The following is a 22,978-nucleotide window of genomic DNA, read 5'->3' on the forward strand; positions in this document are numbered from 1 at the left end:
GAAACCTGGTGACATCAAATATCCTTATTAATTACAGCAGATGCTGTATTACCACATACAGCAGGCATGTCCAAAGTGCGGACCGCGGGCCAATTGCGGTCCTTTATCAAATTTACACTGGCCCTCAGCCTCCATCATGAAATTAATAATAAAGGTGGCCCACCAGCATAGTTCGATCAGGAATCACGTAGATGTAGCAGTAATATTTGGGCACATTAGTGAAATGATGTGCCACTGCTGCCTGTGTGCTGAAGGTGTTAGCAATAGACACGTATGGGCACATAGTGACGCGCCGATCTCACATACTTCTTTACTTTACTGTACTGGTACTTTCAGCGCTAAAGAAGTATGCGAGAGTGGCACGTCACTACGTGCCAGTACGTGTCTATTGCTAACACCTTCAGCACACAGGCAGCAGTATAGACCAAGTGGCAGATCATTTCACTAATGTGCCCAAATATTACCACTACGGCTACGTGATTCCTTATTTAAATGAGTTAAATGGTATTAATGGTTCAAAGAATGTCGGGCTAAATGGTCGGCCCCCACACATTTTCACCTCACCAACTCTGGCCCTCGTTGCAAACAGTTTGGACAACCCTGTCATACAGGTATAGAATCTATTATCCAAAATGCCTGGGACCTTTACCACACTGTCATCTAGTGAGTGGAACCTGCAACAATTCCCAACCAATACAAAACACACTTACCAAATGATAGGGGTCATTTACAATGTGGATGGGAGAGTGCAAAGTGGAGTGCAAATAATGGACATAATTCTCAATTTTGTTTTTGCTCTACACCATGATTTTCACTGTTTTTTTGAATTGTTGCAGGTCTGACACAAATGGGGTTGACACTTAGCTTATACAGGGGTAAAATAGCAGCCAAGGTTGGGGCTGGTATTATTATTAAGGCATATTTTTTATTGAGTATTATAGGAGACAGGATTCTTGGAGTTAAGAAAAGGGTATAAAACTCTACTCACTCCAGGGTTAAATCATATAACAAGCACATCGATAAACTTTTCTCTTAAAGCAAAGTCTCTGTCTCTGAGGGGTCTGGTGAAAACTGTACAACAAAAGCATATAGCCAGATCGCTGGCAGAAGTGCTCTCTGTATGAGTACTAAGAGCTCTTGCCTGTGGTTATAACAAATGACCCCTTATATCTACCCCTCTACACATCCCACCTCGCAAACATGTTTACACTTAACTCCTTTCACAAGCAAGTATTTGATTGCAAAAAGCCTTATTGGCTGCAATATAACAAAAAGGACTGTTAAAACTAAAAAGAAAAACATGTAAAACAAAACTTTCTATCTACTAAAACTCTGAAATTAAGAAAATAAAGTTTAATATCATAATAATAATGTTATTAGGTAGATAGGATTTTAACTGATCAAATGTACACAGGAAATACGTAATATTCCCTTTTCATGCTATATTAAAATAGTTAGTTTAATAAATTTCTGATATTAACAAGCAGTATATATAATCTTCAAGTCAGTTAAGATGGCCAAACAGATTTTATTCTGGTACATCCAGTTATTGACATGACCAATGATGACTGTATTCAGCTCATGTGGGGAGTCATTTCTTTGGCACTGAGCAAATTTGTAGGATAATGGCAATATAACTATACAATGTACAGCCAGCATTTTTCAGATTATCATGTCAAGGAAGTAATAGATTAAGAAACTATAACTGAAAATAATCAAAAATTAAAATTTTTACAATTTTCTTGGGGGATAATTATGAAAGTATTCTAAACGGTGCAAATAACAACAAATCAAGGTTTCTGAACTTACATATTATAGAAAAACTCAGTACAAAATAGGCTTCGGAAAAATGCTGAATCTGAATCCTCTTTTGCATATTCAAATTTGAGAAATTTTAAGAATAGAATATTTGGATCAGTCTTGAAAAAAATTATTGTCCCAATCAGTTGTCAAGTATTATAGTTAAATGAATTTAATCGCTGAATTTAGTCTAGCTGAACTCCTAACAAAGTTTGCTAAGTTTAGTGTAATAAATGTGTTTGTATATAAAGTGTCTGATTTTGTGTACCATTTACTTGGGTGCAGACAGAAGACATTGGCAGTCTGCTTTGTGGCCCTTGATTGGCAGGCAGTGAGGGTAGATGCAGAAATGTCTGCTGTTATCACTGGCACAATGCCACCCAAAGAAGTCAGGTCCACTCAGACCCCCTCTGCTCAATGTCAAAGTGTGGGGGATTGGGAGGGGGAGCAAAAGGACAGCTTTCCCCAGTTGAAGGTGCTACAGATTGTAGAATCTATGGTATGGTATTCTATGGTCAGATTTGCTCTTCACTATATTAAGACAAAGGGAGACATTTGGAATTGATACCTGCAAAGCCCTGCCCCCAATTTGTGTTTCCTTAAAGGAGAAGGAAACCCTGTAGAAAAAACTCTGTACCCCCCACGCCACGTAGACCCACGTATGGGGCGAGAGCCGTCCAGATTTAGATCGGGCAGGGGTAAAAACCCTGTCGGATCGCAGACCACATCTGCTTTATGATGCGGTCCCGCAATCCGACCACCCGTATACCTTTCATTATGATTAGGGCCCACGATTGGATCAGCCTGATCTGTGGGTATATCAGATAGATCCTCTCGTTTGGCGACATAGCCAAAGGAGCGGATCTCTCTGTGTATGGCCACCTTTATTCTTCCCATGCCTACAGAGAAATCTTCTGTTCAGGTAAGGTGCTTAGGATACAAATAAAGGGGTGTATGAGAAGTTTTTTGGGGGGCACAAATTTTACTGTAAAACTGTAAAATTAGAACTGTGGACTCAGCACCTCCATACTTGCGTATGGGGCTGTTGAAACAGCCAGATTAGGCCCAGCATATGGGTAGATAAAGTGGGCAAAGATTGGATCTTAAGTGGGCCAGCTTAACCCACTAATGTATTAGTTAGATGGACTGCTTACACTGGATCTGCCAAGTGCCAAGTCCATATATAGTTTTGTGAACATTTAGGCCACACCCACTTAGTAGCACCCAAATACCATGCCCAATTAACAAATACACCCTCCGTAGATGTAAAAAAGAAGGCCTTAGTTTTCACTTAAAACACTGGAGCTCACTTATGGCAGAGTTTAAAAAAAAAAAGCCTAAAAAAGCATAGGACAAGGAAAGCCCTATTCACTGATGTGTGCAAAAATGTTAGGAAGCCCTACGTCAATAGAAAAGCTAGGTTTGTTTGAAGGCTTGTGAGGTTTGAAATGCAGCAAAATGGCATCATCTTAACTTGCTTACCTAGTTCTCAGTCATATTAAGACTAAGATCCAGGTGCAGATTCTGAACTATTACAATTTGCTACATTAGTTGATACATTTCTCAGCAACAGGATCTCTGGAGTATTAGCAACTATTGTATCAATTCTAACAGCTGCCTTTAGGGTGATGGCACACGTGGCAACTCAAGGAGATTAGTCGCCCAGCAACAAATCTCCTCTTTTTCGGGCGACTAATCTTCCCAAAATGCCTTCCCGTCCTCTATAATGTAAATTGTCGGCGTGATGGCACTCGGAACACTTCAGTTTTCGAAGTAGCCTGAAGTTTCCTTGTGAGGCAACTTAGGGCGACTTTGGAAAACGAAGTGATCCGAATACCATCAAGCCGGCGGGAGGGCATTTTGGGAAGATTAGTCGCCCGAAGGAGAGGAGATTTGTCATCACCTTTAATGAAATTCAGGGATTCTGCTCAGCAGGGACAAAGATAAGAGATGTATCAACTAAATGTATCAACCAGGGGGAAAAAGTGTCTTTTTTGCTTCCTGTCACAGGTTGGAGTTCTGAGCAGAGAAAAAATTAATTATTGTACTTTTGGCCAAATATTGGAAGATAAGTCTCTGGTTGGCTTATGTATTGCTGGCAAACCACCAGGAAAAGTGTTTTTTTTTACATTCCCTGACACATGTAAAAACTTTAGTGAGACAAAGAAAAAGATTAATTGCATTATACTTTTAGGGGATTATTTACTAAAACTCGAATGTATCTCATATTTTTATCAAACCAAGCTCGACCAAACTCTCATCCACAATTTTATCTTATTTATCAATAAAACAACTTGAAAAAGTCAGGTCAGGAAAAGACTATAAAATCTAGAGAAAACTCGAATCGGTTGTCTCGTTGATCGCCCAAAACAGAAAATTTTGATTGGGTGCCTTTAAAGGGATACCACTGAACTGTCAGATAGCAGGAGATCTCTATTGTTTCTGCCTGTTTATTTGACCATCTTTCCTGCAACTAATGTTCGCAGGAAAGATTGTAATTGTAATGTATATGGCCACCTCTACCTTATGTCCAAACTGCACCTTCTTTTTATCCCTAAGTTGTTCCAACTAGCCTTTTCCAGCAGCAAGTGCCTCGCTGACAATAAGTGACGTCACACAAACTGGTAGTTACATCACACACCAACTGTTTTAACATTGTAAAAAGATTTTTATGTTTCCCCCTTAAATGGCCACCTATAACCACCCACACCCAGCTACCGTCGGAGCAGGTCAAGGGGGCGCTGCATCGCTAGTGCAGTGAGTGCTATTGCTATTTTGAAAAATGGAAATTCGGCTCTTAAAGTTACCAGAGGCCGTCCCCTGGTAACTGGCCGATCCGTGCCAACTCTCAGCTTGCCTCATGGCAGGAGCGGCCCTGATTCAGTTGGTACCTGACCCACTTAAGGACTCTATCCTGCAGCTTGCCTGCAGGGCTGGATCTCCCCTTTTTTTGCCCCTAGGCTGCCTTGGTCCTACCACCTGCCCAACCCCTTTGAGCGCATGCGCTGGGCAGATCTTAGTGCGTGCTGGCGAACGGGCTCACATCCTTATCCAGGGAACGTGCGGGTGCACGAGCACCAGCGGTTCCCAATGCTACAGAAGATGCAGCTGGGTGGCATGCCGCCCCTCAAATATTGCCACCCTTTTGTGGCCTCACCGCAAATCCGGGCCTGCTTGCCTGGCCCTGCCCAGACAACTGCATTACTGGTCCCTTGTGTCATAAGAATGTTGGCAGCTGTTCCCGTGCAATGCACTCCGACCATGCTTTTCACTCCCCAGATGGATATTTTCCATGTCACTGTCTTTATACACTCTGCAGTCGTGATATCACAGAGTCATCTTGCAAGACTGAAATGTTTGAAAAGAGGGCCAGCGTGAGGCTAGTAGTGAAACACTTGAAAGGCAAAAATTATTTTGGCAGGTCCCACGCAATCTCTTTCCTAAACATGATAAGGTCACAGATCCTGTCTGAAAACAGCACTGCCACCTGGCTGATATTGTCCAAGCCTGGACAGTATAAAATGATACCTGATACCAATATTATTACTGTTACAATACATATATGAAGATTGGTAATTTTTCTCCAGAAAAGGAGGCAAACTCATGAAACCCTGCTGGCTCTTTGCACATGGGGTGTAGTATTCTCAGTTTGTGGACAAGAGCAAAGTGCCAGAATCCTGCTGAACAACCTGTCATCAATTTTAAATGACACAGTCTGTCAATGTCTAGATTCCCTGCTGAAAGTTTTAGAGGAAAAAACAGGATAAGAACACAACCCAGTCCCCATGTGCCAAATTGGTTTCCAGACCGTTTCTGCTCAAAGCTTCTTTGAGACCTAGCACCCCGTTAAGTCATAGCAATGTTACACACATTTGAAAATATTCCTGTAATTTCCTGTCATTTATATAGCAGGCAGCAGGGCCGGAACTAGGGGTAGGCAGAAAAGTACCTATAAGTAACCTACCCCATAGTCCGCCACTGATGAAAGGTGAAGTCAAAGAGATCGGCGCTCGTTTGCGCAGATCCACAGCCCCGCAAAGGCACAACGTGGCCAGGCGGGTTGCTTGGGGCACCCCGGCCAGCATTGCACGCCACTGGGGCTCATTTATCAACACCGGCCAAATTTGCCCATGGGCAGTTACCCATAACAACCAATCAGTGAATAGCTTTTTAAAGCCAGCTGCAAGAAGAACAATGAATGCAGCAATATGATTGGTTGCCATGGGTTACTGCCCATGGGCAAATTTGCCCGGTGTTGATAAATGACCCCCAGTGACTGTATAGGAGCATCACATATCCACAGCTGTATTATCCACTAGTTGGACGTAGCTGCTACAGAGAACCAACCTACCACGATATGTATTCACCTCAAACGTTATCCTAAACGGAACGCTGCCATTAGCGCTGGGTCTCTTTACAGCCATCTTATTCGGATTATTTTAATTGCTTTTAACTTTTTGGATATATTTACGGTTCATTCATTTTTACAGCTATGAGACTTGTCACCACACTCTTCCATTTTGTGCCACTGGCTGAAGTTTTCGTTGGATCAGGTGCAGACTGCGGACAACAATTGAAACTGCGACACGGAGTAATATGAAAACGCCTCTTATGAAAACGCCTCTTTTGCCAGCTCATCGGTAAACGGAATTGATCCGCCCATACGTTTTATAGGCACACATAGTAGCGGGAATTTCAAAAGTGGAGAGAAAGACTGTGGTAGTTGTTGCTGCTGAAGGACAGCCGGAGCGCGGGATTGAACTCGGTGTGACGCTGATTTTGGCTCTAAGGTGAGCGGAGTTGTTACTGTTATTCCAATACTGTATAGTCGTTTTTCGATATTATACAATACTACTGCATCTGTAAACGGGTGAGCGATTGCACTGTTCGACACTACTGTGCTTGTAAGCTGCATACATTCTAGAACTACCAGGTAGGGATCTCTGTGGAATTTATGGTGGGTCGGGCTGGGCCTGTGGGACACGGGAAAAAACCTGGTGGGCCCTCTTAATGACCTCCCCTTGCCAGGCGGTCGCTGCAAAAAGATTGCAGGGGGGGGGGGGCATACCATAAAGTGCAGAAATAGAGACAAATTCCTTCTATGGACACCAGTTCCACACTGACCTGGGGGAGGTTAATTGTGCCATTTCCCCTCTATCAAGAAGTACCCTAACTGCAGTTACTGTCCTTATACATCAACTGGTTTGAATAATGCAGTGTACGGAGCCTTGTCACTTTAAGGACATATGTGTTCCAATGTTACATTGGCTTATTTTTGACTTGGGGTTTAAAGATGTTAGTCAAAGAAATGTAAAGCGCTTCTTGGGGAACTTATTTGATGATGTCTGATGTAGGAAAGCCACCCTGAGTCAAAATATGTTGGGGAGAGGCACTGGCAGCAGGATACAAAGGCAAGTGCAAAACATGCCAGGAGTAAATTTCTAATACTCTTGTGTCCAGGCTCTGAGAGTGATTGACAAAGGCATTAGGTGCAGAGCTCAGCACCAGCAGTCTTTACGACTGCCATCGGGCAGGCAGCAAGTATAAGGCTCCATTGAGGCATGTTCCTACTGTTGATCCCTAACTTATATGTCTGAATAACACCCAAGTTACCTGGTGGTAGGGGTAGCTTCCATGTGGCTCCTAGTGCCCCACTGCAGAGCCAACACATGATTTATGGGGCACATGTAGGTCTCAAAGCGTGAAAAACAGTGGTTTGCCGTTAGTTTTTGCACTTTGCACCTTGACATTTGTGTCCATGTGGTGCCAAATTGAATTTTGAAGCCACCTCTCCAATCCCAATCCAAAGAATCTATGACCTCTGGCACTAAAAGTGTTAATAGTAATAACTACACATTAAGGAGCAGATTTATCAAGGTTTGAAGTGAAAATTTAAATTTTCAGATTCGAATTTTCAAGTTCTTTGTATGGCCAAAATGGTCAAATTCAAATAGGTATGTGTTGTAAAGTGAAATTGTTTAAACATTATTCCAGAATGATCTGGAATGCTTATACTTTATTCTTTCACTTTCATTTCCTTGGAACTCACATCTCAAGTTACAAGCAGAGCTTCACATGTTGGCACATAATCTTATGAGTGTTGCGTTAGCACAGGACATTTTTCCAATTTACATTATTTTTTCCAATTTATAATGCATTTCAATAGGTGCTTTCCATGATATTCTCCTGTATTTTACACCAAAATGTTGTCCTAAGTTTCCCAAAAATGGCTGTTTTTCCCTCTGAATGCTATTATTAATAAAATTAATAGATCTAAAGGAGACATTCTGTGTAAAAAAAAATGGATAAGTGCGTTATACTCATTAAGATATAGAAGAATTCTTTAAAAATGTAGTGTTTCAGGCTGATTTATTGAATATTTTTGCAAAAACCCCAAAAATCTCTCCCATCTCTTCTACTTCCTGCTCCCTGAAATCCCAGGCTGTGCAGGGCATCCGGCGGTGCTCACTGCACTGTAGGATAGGAACCAATCAGCAGCTAGAAGGACCTGATAGGGAACTAAAGCCTGTCTTTCCTTGTGTGACTGCAAGGCTGTGATTGGCTGTCCCCCTCCTACTGTGCTTCTGGCAGGGACCATTAGGACACGCCCACCCCTCTTTTAAAACACAGATGGGACCAGTGAACATCTATAGGGAGCTCTTATAAAGGGGCTATTTTTAAATATAATATACATTTTAAGCAACATATAAAAGCAACATATATTACAAAATTAGGGTTTTTTCATTTATCCTATACAGTTAGGTCTATAAATATTTGGATAGAGACAACTTTTTTCTAATTTTGGTTCTGTACATCACCACAATGAATTTTAAATGAAACAACTCAGATGTAGTTGAACTGCAGACTTTCAGCTTTAATGCAGTGGGTTGAACAAAAAGATTGCATAAAAATGTGAGGAACTTTTTTTTGACACAATCACTTTATTTCAGAGGCTCAGTAGTAATTGGACAATTCAGTCAATGGCTATTTCATGGGCAGGTGTGGGCAATTCCTTCGTTAATGACATTATCAATGAAGCAGATAAAAGCCCTGAAGTTGATTTGTTTGGGGGGGGGGCCTGTTTGTATGCAACATGCGGTCAAATGAGCTCTCAATGCAGGTGAAACAAGCCATCTTTAAGGTGCAAAAACAGAATAAACCCATCCAAGAAATTGCTACAATATTAGGAGTCGCAAAAGCTGCAGTTCGGTACATCCTGAGAAAGAAAGAAAGAAAGTACTGGTGAACTCAAAAAGACCTGGACGTCCACGGAAGACAACAGTGGTGGATGATCACAGAATCATTTCCATCCAAGTCTATCAATTTTGGAAACTGATCCAATTCTCAAAGCAGTTTTAGATAAAGAACATAATTTTGTATCAAGAAGAACACAGACTCTTGGTAATATATTATCCCCCAGTCTAATAAGAACTAATACTCCAAGTTAAACCTGGTTGCATACAAAAGGGAGCTACAAATGCAGTTCGATGAAATGCATTACATGCAAATACATCTCTGTAACCAAGTCTTTTACTTCTACTACTACCACAAAAAAACTATGATCTCAAACATTACATTAACTGTAATACTAAAAATGTAATTTATCTTCTTACCTGTGAAAAATGTAAAAAAAACAATACGTGGGCCACAATTAAAAGTCGACAATTAAAAGATTAGAGAATTAGAGAACACATTTTTAATATCAACAACAAGGAATCTCAAACACCAGTTGCTAGACACTTTGCTGAATGTAACAATTGGACTTCCTCTTTTTTGAGAGTTATATGCATAGAGTAGTTCCTAATATAAGGGGTGGAAACATTTATTCTGAGTTATTGAAAATAGAGACCAAATGGATTTTTTATTTAGGTACAAGGCAGTCTCTAGGTCTAAATTTTGATTTTGACTTCTCCTGTTATGTATAAAAGTCATTAGTTTTTCCCTTTTTCTTTTTCACTATTTTTGACATATTGACTGTACTTTATATTTTGTATTATGTTCTCCCTAATTAAGTTAGCCTATGTATTGTTTTGGCCTTGGGGATGTGTCTAATGAATCCTAGGTTTTGAATGTTTTCTCTTGATTGGTACGCCTGGTAGCACCGCCTACTATTTCCCATTGGCTACTTCTCTTTTATATTTAAATGTTTTATTCGTTTTCATTGTAACATAGAATAAATGCAATAAATTACAATATATGTTCAGCCATAAGTTTGTCCATGCCTGATTATTACGAGGCATTCCATGCGGAATATTCGCTACATCCGGTCGTTTCCACTACCTCTTGGGTTATTCCGTTTCATTACTTATCTTGCAGTTGACATTTAGATAAGGAAGGAAGAGGGAAGAGAGACGAAGAAAAACATGTATAGTGAGAAATAGTTATTTTGACTTAAGCATATCATTACCAGATGACTTCTCATCTGTTCCTTCGCTCAAACAGTTCCAGACTCATTGGGGTCAGACTCAGATTGGGTTCTTTCCAGGTATTGGGCCCACGGGTACCACTCCAGCTTCCCCTCATAGCTCCTTACTAGGAACTTATCTCTGATATTTTCCATCGCTTGGGTCCAGTTCACTTTGGTTATCAACGGGCTACTTCTCTTTGAAATATCCTGTTTGTATTGTTCAATGTGTCCCTGGTAGACACGAAACGCGTCAGGCCCTGGTTCTTAACTATGGAGAATAAAATGTAAGCTTTTTAACCTTTTACAATCTGACTCCGGCTCTACTACTTTGTGAGTGTTTTGTAATTCTGCTTTCCTTCTCCTTTAAACCATGGGCAGTGGATGCAACTTCCAAGACTAATTTGTCAGCTTCCATTTGAAGGAGAGATGCTTTTCGGAGAAAGATTATATTCGATCATTAAAAAGGTCTCTGGAGGGAAAAGTGTCTTCCTTCCTCAAGAGAGAATAATAAAGAGGTAGATATGACTAAGGTTACCATTCGTCCCCGTTTGACAGGGATCTACCCCGTTTCAGAACTGCTGTCCCCGTGAAAATTGTCCCCGTGTGGCAGAAAGGCCCCTGTGAAATCCCTGGATCGCAAGGCATCTTCCAGACAGACAGCTTTGCAGGGTCTTCGAAACGGAAGACTGCACAATGCAAATTGGCCAATCAGGAAGCACCACAGAAGATGCGCCACATTCAATTCCCTGCAAGTGCCTGAAGTGCCTCCATCATTGGCCAATTTGCAAGCGCAGTCTGTGATGAAGAACTGAGACTTTTTTCAATTGCCCAGTGTCTCCTGCTGTAATGCGATCCCCCCTTCTGCTGCACTGAACTGCTTTCAGCTACAGACAACAGAGGAAAGGAAATCAGAAAGACAGCAGCAGCACTGCTCATCCAGCTGGCATGAGAGAGACTTCCAGGTATATCCTAGGTATATATTGCTAGATTGCTGATATAATTTCAGGCAATCCAAAAGGAGTCCCTATAAAGGGTTTTCTGTAGGTCAAGCCCTCTAGCTCTCCGCTTCTGTCTGTCCACTGAGTAATGTTCTTTTTTGGACGAACTGTAGTCATCCACTTTCACATCAATCATCCAATATATTTTGGGTCTTGAGGGTTCTTCCTATTGTTTCTTATTGCCCAAATAAGCCAGTTAGACCTGGTCAGTCTGTTTCTGTGTCTCTCCTTCTGTGGAGGCAGTTGGGAGGATCTTGGAGGTAGGGCAGTGCATCCTCTATGTCAGTGCTGTCCAACTTCTGTGGTACCGAGGGCCAAAATTTTACTGGCCTATGTGGTGGAGGGCCGATAATGGAAGTCAGTGTTGGCCACTCCTCCTTTTAAACCACACCCACTGTAAACCACACCCATGTTACCACAGGAACTTTTAAAGGACCAGTAACATCAAAAAAATTTTTTACAAAAATTAGTTAGAATACAACAAAAAAAACCCACCAAGACAAATTAAATGTTAAAATAGCAAAGCATTTATTAAGAAATAACTTACAGAAACTCCACTTCCTGTCCTCTACAAAAAAGGCGACACGGCAACCATCCATACTGCAGCGCTCGATTTCTTCTCCCTGGCTATTCACTGACAGTGTGTACTCTGCCCCGATCTCCTTCTCCAGCTCTCGGTGCCGATACCTCTTCCTCGCTGCCAGTACATTATCAGTCAGTTAGCGGTGCCTGTTCTACTTCTATTTGCTGCTAGAGGAGGAGTTGATGCTTGTGGTTCTCATACTGGTTCTGCTGGGACAAGTTTCCATTCTTATTCTGTAGGATGGGACTGATGGAGCTGACTGAGGTCACATTGGTCGTCGCACACTCCATCAGCCTGCAGCCGGTCCCTGATCTTCACGTGAATATCCCCAGGTCCCTGTGTTTGTCTGTATGTGTATCAGCGCGATGTAAGACCCCGCCGTGCTCCTGCCGACCCCGCCGCCTTGTATGGGTCTTTGGTGGAGGATCAGCGCGGGAAGCGGGGCATCAGCAGGTCCCCATCCTCTTCTTCCTCTGCCCGCCGTTCGTCCTGCATGATCTCCTCTGCTGTGCGAGAGCCCTATGAGCCTAATGGACCGATACAGGTGCCGCGCTCACTAGTGACCGTCATGCAAGTCATCTGCAGCTGCTTCAACTTAGTAGCTCCATGCGATGCGCTTGGGTTCCAGTGATCCCCAACACAGCAGCTCCCCAGGGCTTTTTCTCTGCCTGGGACCCGGCAGCCTTAGCTTCTCCCAAAGCTACCGGAGAGCTGAATGAATGAGCAGCCAGAGAAGTGACACGGGGAGCAAACGCTCGTCCACTTCTGCTGATCCATAACTTAGCAGCGACTGCAGCAATCCAGCTGGACAGCTGTTTGTGCAAACCCATTAGGCTCATAGGGCTCTCGCACAGCAGAGGAGATCATGCAGGACGAACGGCGGGCAGAGGAAGAAGAGGATGGGGACCTGCTGATGCCCTGCTTCCCGCGCTGATCCTCCACCAAAGACCCATACAAGGCGGCGGGGTCGGCAGGAGCACGGCGGGGTCGGCAGGAGCACGGCGGGGGTCGTACATCGCGCTGATACACATACAGACAAGCACAGGGACCTGGGGATATTCGCGTGAAGATCAGGGACTGGCTGCAGGCTGATGGAGTGTGCGACGACCAATGTGACCTCAGTCAGCTCCATCAGTCCCATCCTACAGAATAAGAATGGAAACTTGTCCCAGCAGAACCAGTATGAGAACCACAAGCATCAACTCCTCCTCTAGCAGCAAATAGAAGTATAACAGGCACCGCTAACTGACTGTAGCGAAGGACGGATAATGTACTGGCAGCGAGGAAGAGGTATCGGCACCGAGAGCTGGAGAAGGAGATCGGGGCAGAGGACACACTGTCAGTGAATAGCCAGGGAGAAGAAATCGAGCGCTGCAGTATGGATGGTCGCCGTGTCGCCTTTTTTGTAGAGGACAGGAAGTGGAGTTTCGGTAAGTTATTCCTTAATAAATGCTTTGCTATTTTAACATTTAATTTGTCTTGGTGGGTTTTTTTTGTTGTATTCTAACTAATTTTTGCAAAAAATTTTTTGATGTTACTGGTCCTTTAAGATCATATCCACATTAACGGTGGTAGCACACCAAAAAACCAAATTGTTGGTGCTCACTGCAGGGAAATCCCTCATCACTCATATGTGAAAAATTGAAGTCTTGTTAAAACATACCCTTAAATCCATATGCCTCATCCTTCCCTGTGCCTATGACCCACGTGGCCGTTATATCCGATAGGGGCCTTGTAGGCTCCAGTTCGACAGTGCCTCCAAAAATTTGCTCAGCCAGTCCCAGTAAATATATCTGGGATCTATCTCCTCCACTGCGCTGGCTGGGTGGAAGGCTCCGGTTGGGAGGGTATGGCGCCACACGACTTCTCCTACCTTGTGTGCGTCCGATCCTCAGCTGTGGTCCAGTGTTTCATGCAGCCTGTCTCCCGACCCAGGCACTGGAAGGCTCCCGATGGACTCACTGCTTGGCTTGTGGTCCTGGGGGCACCCCGGTTCTTCACAGCTGCTGGGCTCGATGTATGCAGCGCAGCTTACTGTAGCGGGGATGTGCTCCGGCCTCACTCACCATGTGGTCTCTCGGTCCGGGGAGGGTCCTGCGAGCTCCCAATTGGCAAAGCTTCTAGGAATTGTGCAGGTGTCCTTTGCAGCTGTGAGTAGTTCTTGTCACTATGGAATACTTCCCCACTGTTCGGGTTAGTGACTGATTCTGGCCTGAGAGATGTGTTGACAAATGGTCTCAACCAGTTTGTGAGGGTCCATCTTCGTGTCTAGGTTTTGTGCTGATTGCAGTCAGGCTCTTGATTTAGGTACCGGGGGGGGGGGGCTTTAGGGGTCCCGAGGAGTCTTTTTAAAGTTAGTCTATGCAATACAGGGTGCTAATGTATGCTTTTGGAGGGCTATCCCAGAGGAGCTGTTCGTTTAAGCAGCCATCTTTCCCAGCGTCCAGGCCACGCCCCCTATTTTCAGTTTTTTATGTTGTCCAATTACTTTTTTTTTTATTACTTTTAATCATATCCTTTGAGTACTAAAATAATAAATTGCTTTAAAGGAATAGTTCAGTGTGAAAATAAAAACTGGGTAAATAGATAAGCTGTGCAAAATAAAAAATGTTTCTAATATAGTTAGTTAGGCAAAAATGTAATGTATAAAGGCTGGAGTGAACAGATGTCTAATAAAACAGCCAGAATCCAACTTCCTGCTTTTCAACTCTATAACTCTGAGTTAGTCAGCGACTTGAAGGGGGGCCACATGGTACATTTCTGTTCAGTGAGTTTGTAATTGATCCTCAGCATTCAGCTCAGATTCCAAAGCAACAGAAATGACCCATGTGGCACCCCCTTAAGTCTCTGATTGGTTACTGTCTAGTAACCAGGGCAACCAGTCAGTGTAAACCAAGAGAGCTGAAAAGCAGGAAGTAGTGATCTGACTGACTTGTTATACATGAAATCACTCCAGCCTTTATACATTACATTTTTGGCTAACTAACTATATTAGAAACATTTTTTATATTGCACAGCCTATCTATTTACCTAGTTTTTATTTTTACACTGAACAATTCCTTTAACACATGTCCCTAATTTTTAAATTTTTCATGGTTCTCAAAAAAACTCAAAATGGGTGTGTTTTACTGTATATTTATTGTTGGCATCTGCAGAACATTTTTGGGGGAGGGGTAAAAGTCAGACTCATCAACTAAAAACAACCTGTTTTCCTAGACTATACCTGTATACAATAACTAGGTGTAAGTTTGTAGGAAATCAATTTATTGGCAAAGCCCATAAAGTCACAACATCCGTTATCTAGAAAGCTCCAGATTATGGAAAGGCCGTCTCCCATAGACTCCATTTCATCCAAATACTCCACATTTTTAAAAAAATGATTTCATTTTTCTCTGTAATAATAATAAAACAGTAGCTTGTATTTGATCCCAACTAAGATATGATTAATCCTTATTGGAGGCAAAACCAGCCTATTGGGTTTATGTAATGTTTATATGATTTTTTAGTAGAATTAAGGTATGAAGATCCAAATTACAGAAAGATCCATTATCCGGACTTGTTATCCCGAGCATTCTGGATAACAAGTCCCATACCTGTATAAGAATAAATCATACAAATGTGCTGCACTATACATTACACAATAATGGATAAATCTATTTGAAAACATTTGACGAGAAGCACAGAAATGACACAGTCACTCATATGGCTATCCAAGCTGGAACTAACAAAACACACTCAATCATTATATGAGAGCGTTTGTATAGATGTCTGGCCTGCCTTTATTTTATACAGCAATGGTGTATATTGATAGCTGTATTTGGATAAGTTAGAAGCAGGAGTGGCAGAAAGGAACAGAGCAGCCAACCAATGGGAAGACCGAACATAAGAAACGTTATGGTGGCCACCATTGCCCCTATTCACGGATGCCCATATATTACGTAAAAGTCAAAAAGTGTCTGCACACAACTACTGTATGGTGTGTATGATCAAATGGAATAATACAATTTGTAGAATGAATCATACTTCCTTTTGTGATCAAAAATTTGATATTTAGTCAAACTGCATAGCAGTATCCATGTTCCAACATGTTGATCCACTTGGGGAATTTTCTCAAGAATTACACTGCTATAAACCATTAATAGATTTTACATTTTCACATTCAGCACAAGCCCTATTCATTGAACTAATTTTGAAAATGGGTGTATACTGAGTCTTAAAGTGATATCAACACTAAAAATTTTCTTTTCAAAATATTAATCTAAATTAAAAGTTACACTACCTATAGGTCACATTGATAATTTTTTTTTTTTTAAATTGTTTTTATTAAGATTTTTTAGCATGTTATATATACATTTCTGGATTTTTATGTCCAGGTACTTGTACAGTAATCTATGGCATTATTTTATGATAATTTTTTAATGATCGTTCTGCTGTTGTAACTAATTGTTACTTGAACATAAACCTGACTGTTTTGCCAACCTGCTGCACAAATATGACAGCCCCCTCATAGAGCAACGTGGGGGTAATAAAGGCGATATAAAAGCATCAGACGATACTTTTCTGGCAATATTTTTAGGGATGCACCAAATCCACTATTTTGGATTTGGCCGAACCCCAGAATCCTGCGAGAAAGATTAGACCGAATACCAAACCGAATTCTAATTTGCATATGCAAATCAGGGGTGGGAAGGGGAAAATATTTTTTACTTCCTTGTTTTGTGACAAAAAGTCACGCAATTTCCATCCCCGCCCCTAATTTGCATATGCAAAATTGGTTCGGCTGGGCAGAAGGATTCGACCAAATCCTGCTGAAAAAGGCCCAATCCTGGCCAAATCCCGAACTGAATCCTGGATTCGGTGCATCCCTAAATATTATAAATAGTATTCAATGATATTCTTATGATGGGTATAAAAAAAAGATTATTTTCTGGCGTCAGTATCTCTAAAAATTGGGTGGGATTTCCTATGCAACTCACTTTTTGCTGGTAAGTGTCACATTTATATATTAGTTATGCAGCAGAAAATTGGTCGTAAGCTGACATTGATTTGTGTGACTTCGTGGTTAAATTCAGGAGAAAAAATATGCACTAGAAACACTAACAATACATGTAAAAATATATAGTGTATGGAGTTGGTGATTAATTAACTGTCTTCATTCCGTTTTAGGTGCACCGGAGTATAGGTTAACACAGTCTGGACATACGTCAAAAACCCCTAGAAAGGGTTTCCAGACTGCTTTGCACCCAGCTCGCAATTTCTACTATTTTGAACACAGTCTGGACAGACAGGTAAGTATGGGGTGAATAAGGAGACTGGAAACAGGAGCAGAGTACGGTAGCACAAAGTCTGAGGGCATGCGGAGCTTTTGCTCCACTACTCTCAGCCTGCGTTTTTGTAGGCTACGAGAAGTGGATCCTATCCCTTTCCCAGCTCCACTGATCGCTTGTGCGCATGCTCATGGAGCGGAGCGGAAGTCTGTCCGAAAACACAAAAGCAGACATTTTTGGCTTTACCTCCACTCCGTAGAGTGTAGATCAGTGGAGCTGAGGAAGGGAGCAGATCCACGTCTTTTAGCCTACTACTCTTTCAAAAATCCCATAGAAATGAATAGAGTGGTGGAATTTCACCTTAGTAGACTGTGGTGATCTCTGACTAACATTTTGATAAATATGCCCCATGTGCCTTGGCACTAAGTGGTAACTGGATTCACATGTAAATAGCGAGTAAGGTGGATGAACAGCAGGTAAAGTAATTCATGGATAGTAGTACTATGTAGTAAATGAATCATAACCTTTGTTTATACTGATCATTTCAGTAGTTATAGTTATGGTTCATAGGCTTTATAATATCTTAATGTTATTTCTTAAATTCGCGGTCTGCTTCTTATGTTTGATTTGCATTTCTCTCACAGGAATAGTTTTCATTATGGAAGATTCTCTTTCCAGTGTTAAAACCAGGTAAGGAGTTGCTATAAAAAAGCCTTCTATTTCAATGATGAATCATCAAAGAAAATGTTTTTTTGCCTGAAAAAGATTTGTATACGGTTTAATATATACTTTATTCTAGTCATATGACACATCTGATTTTCACCCAAAAACACTATTTTACGGATGAACTATGTGGCAAGAAAAGTAGAGACGATAAGAAAATAAATTTAAGGTGCGCTAAAGTCTAATGATTTTTATATAGAAATGCTGCAGTGTATATACTCCACTTAATGTACCAGCCCAGTCTAGCAACCCTGTAACATTAAGGATCTGAACCTTTATCAGCTCTCAGTCTTCTGAGTGTGTGTGACACTCTGCATGCTCACATTAAATTAGGGGTTGCTAGAAATTATCAAAATGGAATGAGTTCATCTACAGGGCCAATTATGAATTGGTTCTGATGCAGAATGTTGCCATGCTCTGAATTACAGAAAGGCCATCTACTGTGGACTCAAAAATAATAGTTAAAATTATTCTCATTTTATCTGTTGGTTCCATTATATCATTAATCCGTAGTGGTGGCAAAACAATCAGATTATGAAGACAAATTACACAAATTTTCACACTGAACTGTTCCTGTAAGAGCATTATTGTACAATTCGCTTAGTCAGTAGCTCCTATTAATGGCACTCACTAAGTGAATCCTTGAAATACCATTATTTTGAAGCTGGTGATAATTTCATTGTTCCCTTGTGCTAAAACATGAACTTTCACAGCCTAAATGTCAGAAGAAAAAATTTGGTGCTGCCCTCAAGTTCACGCAAATGTAAGGAGCATGTATTCATGCTTGTTGTGACTTGGCTAGATTTATGGTTTTGACCTTTTCTTGTGTAAATCTTCTGAGGTATACCTAACCTCAGATTAGTAGAGTTTTGCCTAGAGAAAAAGTATTATCAGAAAAGCATGTTACTTTGCCTTTTCCGCCTAGGAAGGTGAGAACCACTAAATTGTCTAAAAAAGAAATAAACCCTTGAACCCCCCCACCCCATTTCACGGCTCGCTTCACGGTCCCTCCTTCCAAGCACTCTGCCACCAGTATTTATTCCTTTTTTTAGAAGTCTCTTCTCCTCCTCTTCTGACAGTTGCAGATAAGGAGCTAGCATGCACAGTAATTCAGGATTCAAGATCCTCGCCACTCTACAGAAGAGGATCAGAAGACAGATGGCCCTTCTGAACTCAGTTGCATAAATCTGTAAATTTATAGCAGGTCTGCAGATCGGAGAGGGTCAAGGGTTTAGTTTTCCTTTAAGGATAGCATATACAGTTTTCTTCTAGGACTCTGTATTCTGGGCCAAGGAGTCATTTGCATTTCGCATATCACCCATAAAATTTTATATGATGTGATATCAGAAGGGCTAATCTCAGTCCCAGTTAAAGTTCAGGCAAGATCAGGATAGAAACGGGAGTTAATAACCTGAATGTTATACTGTAATAAATAATAGGGCAACCAGAAATAATACTCCGAAAGACCTACAGTTTGGCATTGAACCTGGGTCTTAATGGTTCTTTTATTTTGAATTGTGTCCTAAAAGTAGTTCAACATACAAGTGATATCACAGAGTCATGTCAACCTTACAGTACCCCTTCTCAATATGGGGGGGGACTCCATAATGCTAAGGTTTCTGCAAATATCTTGTGGCAGTATTGCACCAAGGTGAGGTTATGAACATTATCGGGTTTGAGCCAGGAGCATTCTTCAGACCCAAAAACTTTGCAGTAGTCCACTGAAAAGTCTGGAACCATATATCTTCTATACTTTGTATTCTTACTGATTATCCGTAATGACAGGAGCAGGAGTTTCAAGGTCAGAGAAAACCTGATTAGATACAAAAGGTAACATCAAAAAATGAAAGTGTTTTGAAGTAATACAAATATAATGCAGTGTTGCCTTGCACTGATAAAACTGCTGTGTTTGCTTTAGAAGCACTACTTTTGTTTATACAGTATAAATGAGCTGCTGTGTAGCAATGGGGGCAGCAGTTCAAAGGAGAAAAGGCTCAAGTTACACAGCAGATAGCAGATAAGCTCTGTAGAACATAATGGTGTTATCTGTTATGCACTATTTAACTTGTGCCATATAGACTTTTTTTTCAGTTTCTGCCATTGCCACACAGCAGCTTGTTTATATGAACTATAGTAGTGTTTCTGAAACAAACACAGCAGTTTTACCAGTGCATGGCAACAGTACATGATATTTTATTACTTTAAAGGAATTCTTCAGTGTAAAAATAAAAACTAGGTAAATAGATAGTTTGTTTATAATAAAAAAAGTTTCTAATATAGTTAGTTAGCCGAAAATGTAATGTATAAATGCTGCAGTGACTGGATGTGTAACATAATAGCCAGAACACTACTTCCTGCTTTGCAGCTCTCTTGGTTTACACTGACTGGTTACCAGGCAGTAACAAATCAGTGACTTGAGGGGGGGCCACATGAGTCATATCTGTTGCTTTTGAATCTGAGCTGAATGCTGAGGATCACAGCCTATCTATTTACACAGTTTTTATTTTCACACTGAACTGTTCCTTTAAAACACTTAATTTTTTGGTGTTACTGTTCCTTTAATAAGAACTACATGGAAGGCATTTGGGGCAAGGAAGAAATGGCAGTAAGGTAGGGAAAGGACCAATAAATTTGGCACAATGTTTTAAAAACCTTAAAGGGATACTGTCATGGGAAAAATGTTCTGTTTTTTTTCAAAATGCATCAGTTAATAGTGCTGCTCCAGCAGAATTCTGCACCGAAATCCATTTCTCAAAAGAACAAACAGATTTTTTCATATTTAATTTTGAAATCTGACATGGGGCTAGACATATTGTCAGTTTCCCAGCTGCCCCAGTCATGTGACTTGTGCTCTGATAAACTTTAGTCACTCTTTACTGCTGGACTGCAAGTTGGAGTGAAATCACCCCCCTCCCATTCCTCCCCAGCAGCCTAACAAAAGAATGCTGGGAAGGTAACCAGATTGCAGCTCCCTAACACAAGATAACAACTGCCTGGTAGATCTAAAAACAACACTCAATAGTAAAAGCCAAGTCCCACTGAGACTTATTCAGTTACATTGAGTAGGAGAAACAACAGCCTGCTAGAAAGTAGTTCCATCCTGCAGGCACAAGTCACATGACTGGGGCAGCTGAGAAACTGACAATATGTCTAGCCCCATGTCAGATTTCAAAATTAAATATAAAAAAATCTGTTTGCTCTTTTGAGAAATGGATTTCAGTGCAGAATTCCTCTGGAGCAGCACTATTAACTGATGTGTTTTGAAAAAATATTTTTTTCCCATTACAGTATCCCTTTAAATAGGTTTTTATTGTATTTTATATACGTGTTATATTGCATATTTTCATATATTTATTGTGGGCAAAATGGATGGCATTTGTGTTCATTTTAAAAGATTTTTTTCTTTAAATGAACTAACTTTTTTCAAACATTTTTTTTCGTGCAATTGGGGTGCCAAATGTTAGGCACTCCCAAGTGATTGTATTTACTTACCTGAAACCCCGGGCTGGTGCTCCTATCAGCAGAAAACTGCACCGGCCCGGGGTTATATCAGTGAGCACCACAGAGCGATATTCTTCAGTCTTCTTCTTTCTTATAATAATAGGGCAAATCAGTACTCCCAATTCCATATTTATAATCGTATCTCTTAGTTTCTGTTGATGTCTGACTTGAGTCAGAAATTATGAATTTAACCAGTGATTTTTCCAAAGAGGAAGTAAAATCTATAGTTACACGTTATACTCTCCTCTAACCACCACTATAATACATTCAAGTTGGGGATAAGTGATATATATTGCGGCTTCAACCATGGTAATTACTATTATATATAATTAACTTGGGAAGATTAATTTTCCATTGTACTATAGTGTCACTTGTATGATTTCCTTAAGAGAAACCAACGTGGATTCTCTAATATTAAAGTGCAGTGCTAATAAGTGAAAACCCCAAATTAATTATAACCTTAAAAAATAATTGAATTAAGCTAATTATACGAGTTTGATCAAAGTTCATCTATATAAAGTGCAGTGCAATAAATACCCCTATAATAAATATACTCGATTAAAGTTACAAATAGTAGAAGGAGAATAAATAATTCATGTAACCAGCACCAATATGAGATACAATTAATACCACTTGCTCCAGTTCATGAAAATAGATTGGAAAATGGAAGAGAAAGAGAGGTGAAGTTATCCCAAAGTTTAACTACCTGTATTTTTTCTATCAAGGGACATCACAAAGAAAAGGCAGGCAGGATAACCATGACTGTGGTCTCGATAGTTAACACTAATCTAATAATAGGGTTTCACTAACTTTCTTTATTAAAGTGTCTCCTAAAACTACAGAACACACATGGATAAAAAGTTTAATTTATTTTAAAAAAGAGAAAAGAGAAAGAACCTTATCTAGTATAGGTCAATCTAAAAACAACTGGACTTGCTGAGTAATCAATGAAGACATTTCACTACTCATCCGAGCAGCTTCTTCAGTTCAACTGACTGGTGTGGGAAGTTTTCGGCATATAAACTGAAGAAGCTGCTCGGATGAGTAGTGAAACGTCTTCATTGATTACTCAGCAAGTCCAGTTGTTTTTAGATTGACCTATACTAGATATACCATGACCTGGATGAATGAAAATCTTCATAGTCATATCGAGAAAGAACCTTGTTTGTGACTGTAAAATGCCTTCAATGGTTAAAATTAACCCTCACTTCTCTGAATAGTGTATCAATTAACTTGAATAATTAGCTTCTTCCACTCAATTCATTCACCACTTGGTTAACACCAGTATATTGGCCCCACACTTTGTGACAAATAAATATAAAGTGCTTGTGCTTAATTTAATACAACCAATAAAATATTGATTGTCACTACACCGGCTCTGTGTGTTTTATATCAATTAATTATTCTAGTGTTAAAGCGTAAGACAATTGATTCATACGAATTCCTAATATTGGATCAATTGATTAATAAATTACAGTTAATCAATTTAAATTATAAAGTGCCTGTGCTGCATTGATTGATTAAACACCTTCATGCAGCTATAAAAATTACCGTAAGGAACCATTCTTTTGAGAAAGCTGTGGCGAAATGTGTGTTAGGGCGAGATACGACGCTTAATTCTTTTATCAATTATTTGACCTCTATTTGCACTCTTTTTGAAAAAAAAAAACAGGTATCTTCTCTACAACTTTATCTTGAA

The 22,978-nt window shown here is 40.5% G+C and overlaps 1 protein-coding gene across 1 annotated transcript in view; it reads left to right on the forward strand.

Moving 5' to 3' along the window:
* The first annotated feature begins 6,473 nt into the window (after positions 1 to 6,473).
* The window catches only part of slfn13.L (schlafen family member 13 L homeolog), a 47,995-nt gene continuing 31,490 nt past the window's right edge, over positions 6,474 to 22,978 (forward strand). Inside the window, 3 exon segments of the mRNA NM_001091272.1 lie at positions 6,474 to 6,590; positions 16,955 to 17,076; positions 17,700 to 17,745. Coding sequence (NP_001084741.1) covers positions 17,714 to 17,745 — 32 coding nt within the window. The 5' untranslated portion in view covers positions 6,474 to 6,590; positions 16,955 to 17,076; positions 17,700 to 17,713.

This window comes from Xenopus laevis, chromosome 2L (assembly GCF_017654675.1).
Source record: "Xenopus laevis strain J_2021 chromosome 2L, Xenopus_laevis_v10.1, whole genome shotgun sequence".
In the NCBI taxonomy this organism is placed as follows: domain Eukaryota; kingdom Metazoa; phylum Chordata; class Amphibia; order Anura; family Pipidae; genus Xenopus; species Xenopus laevis.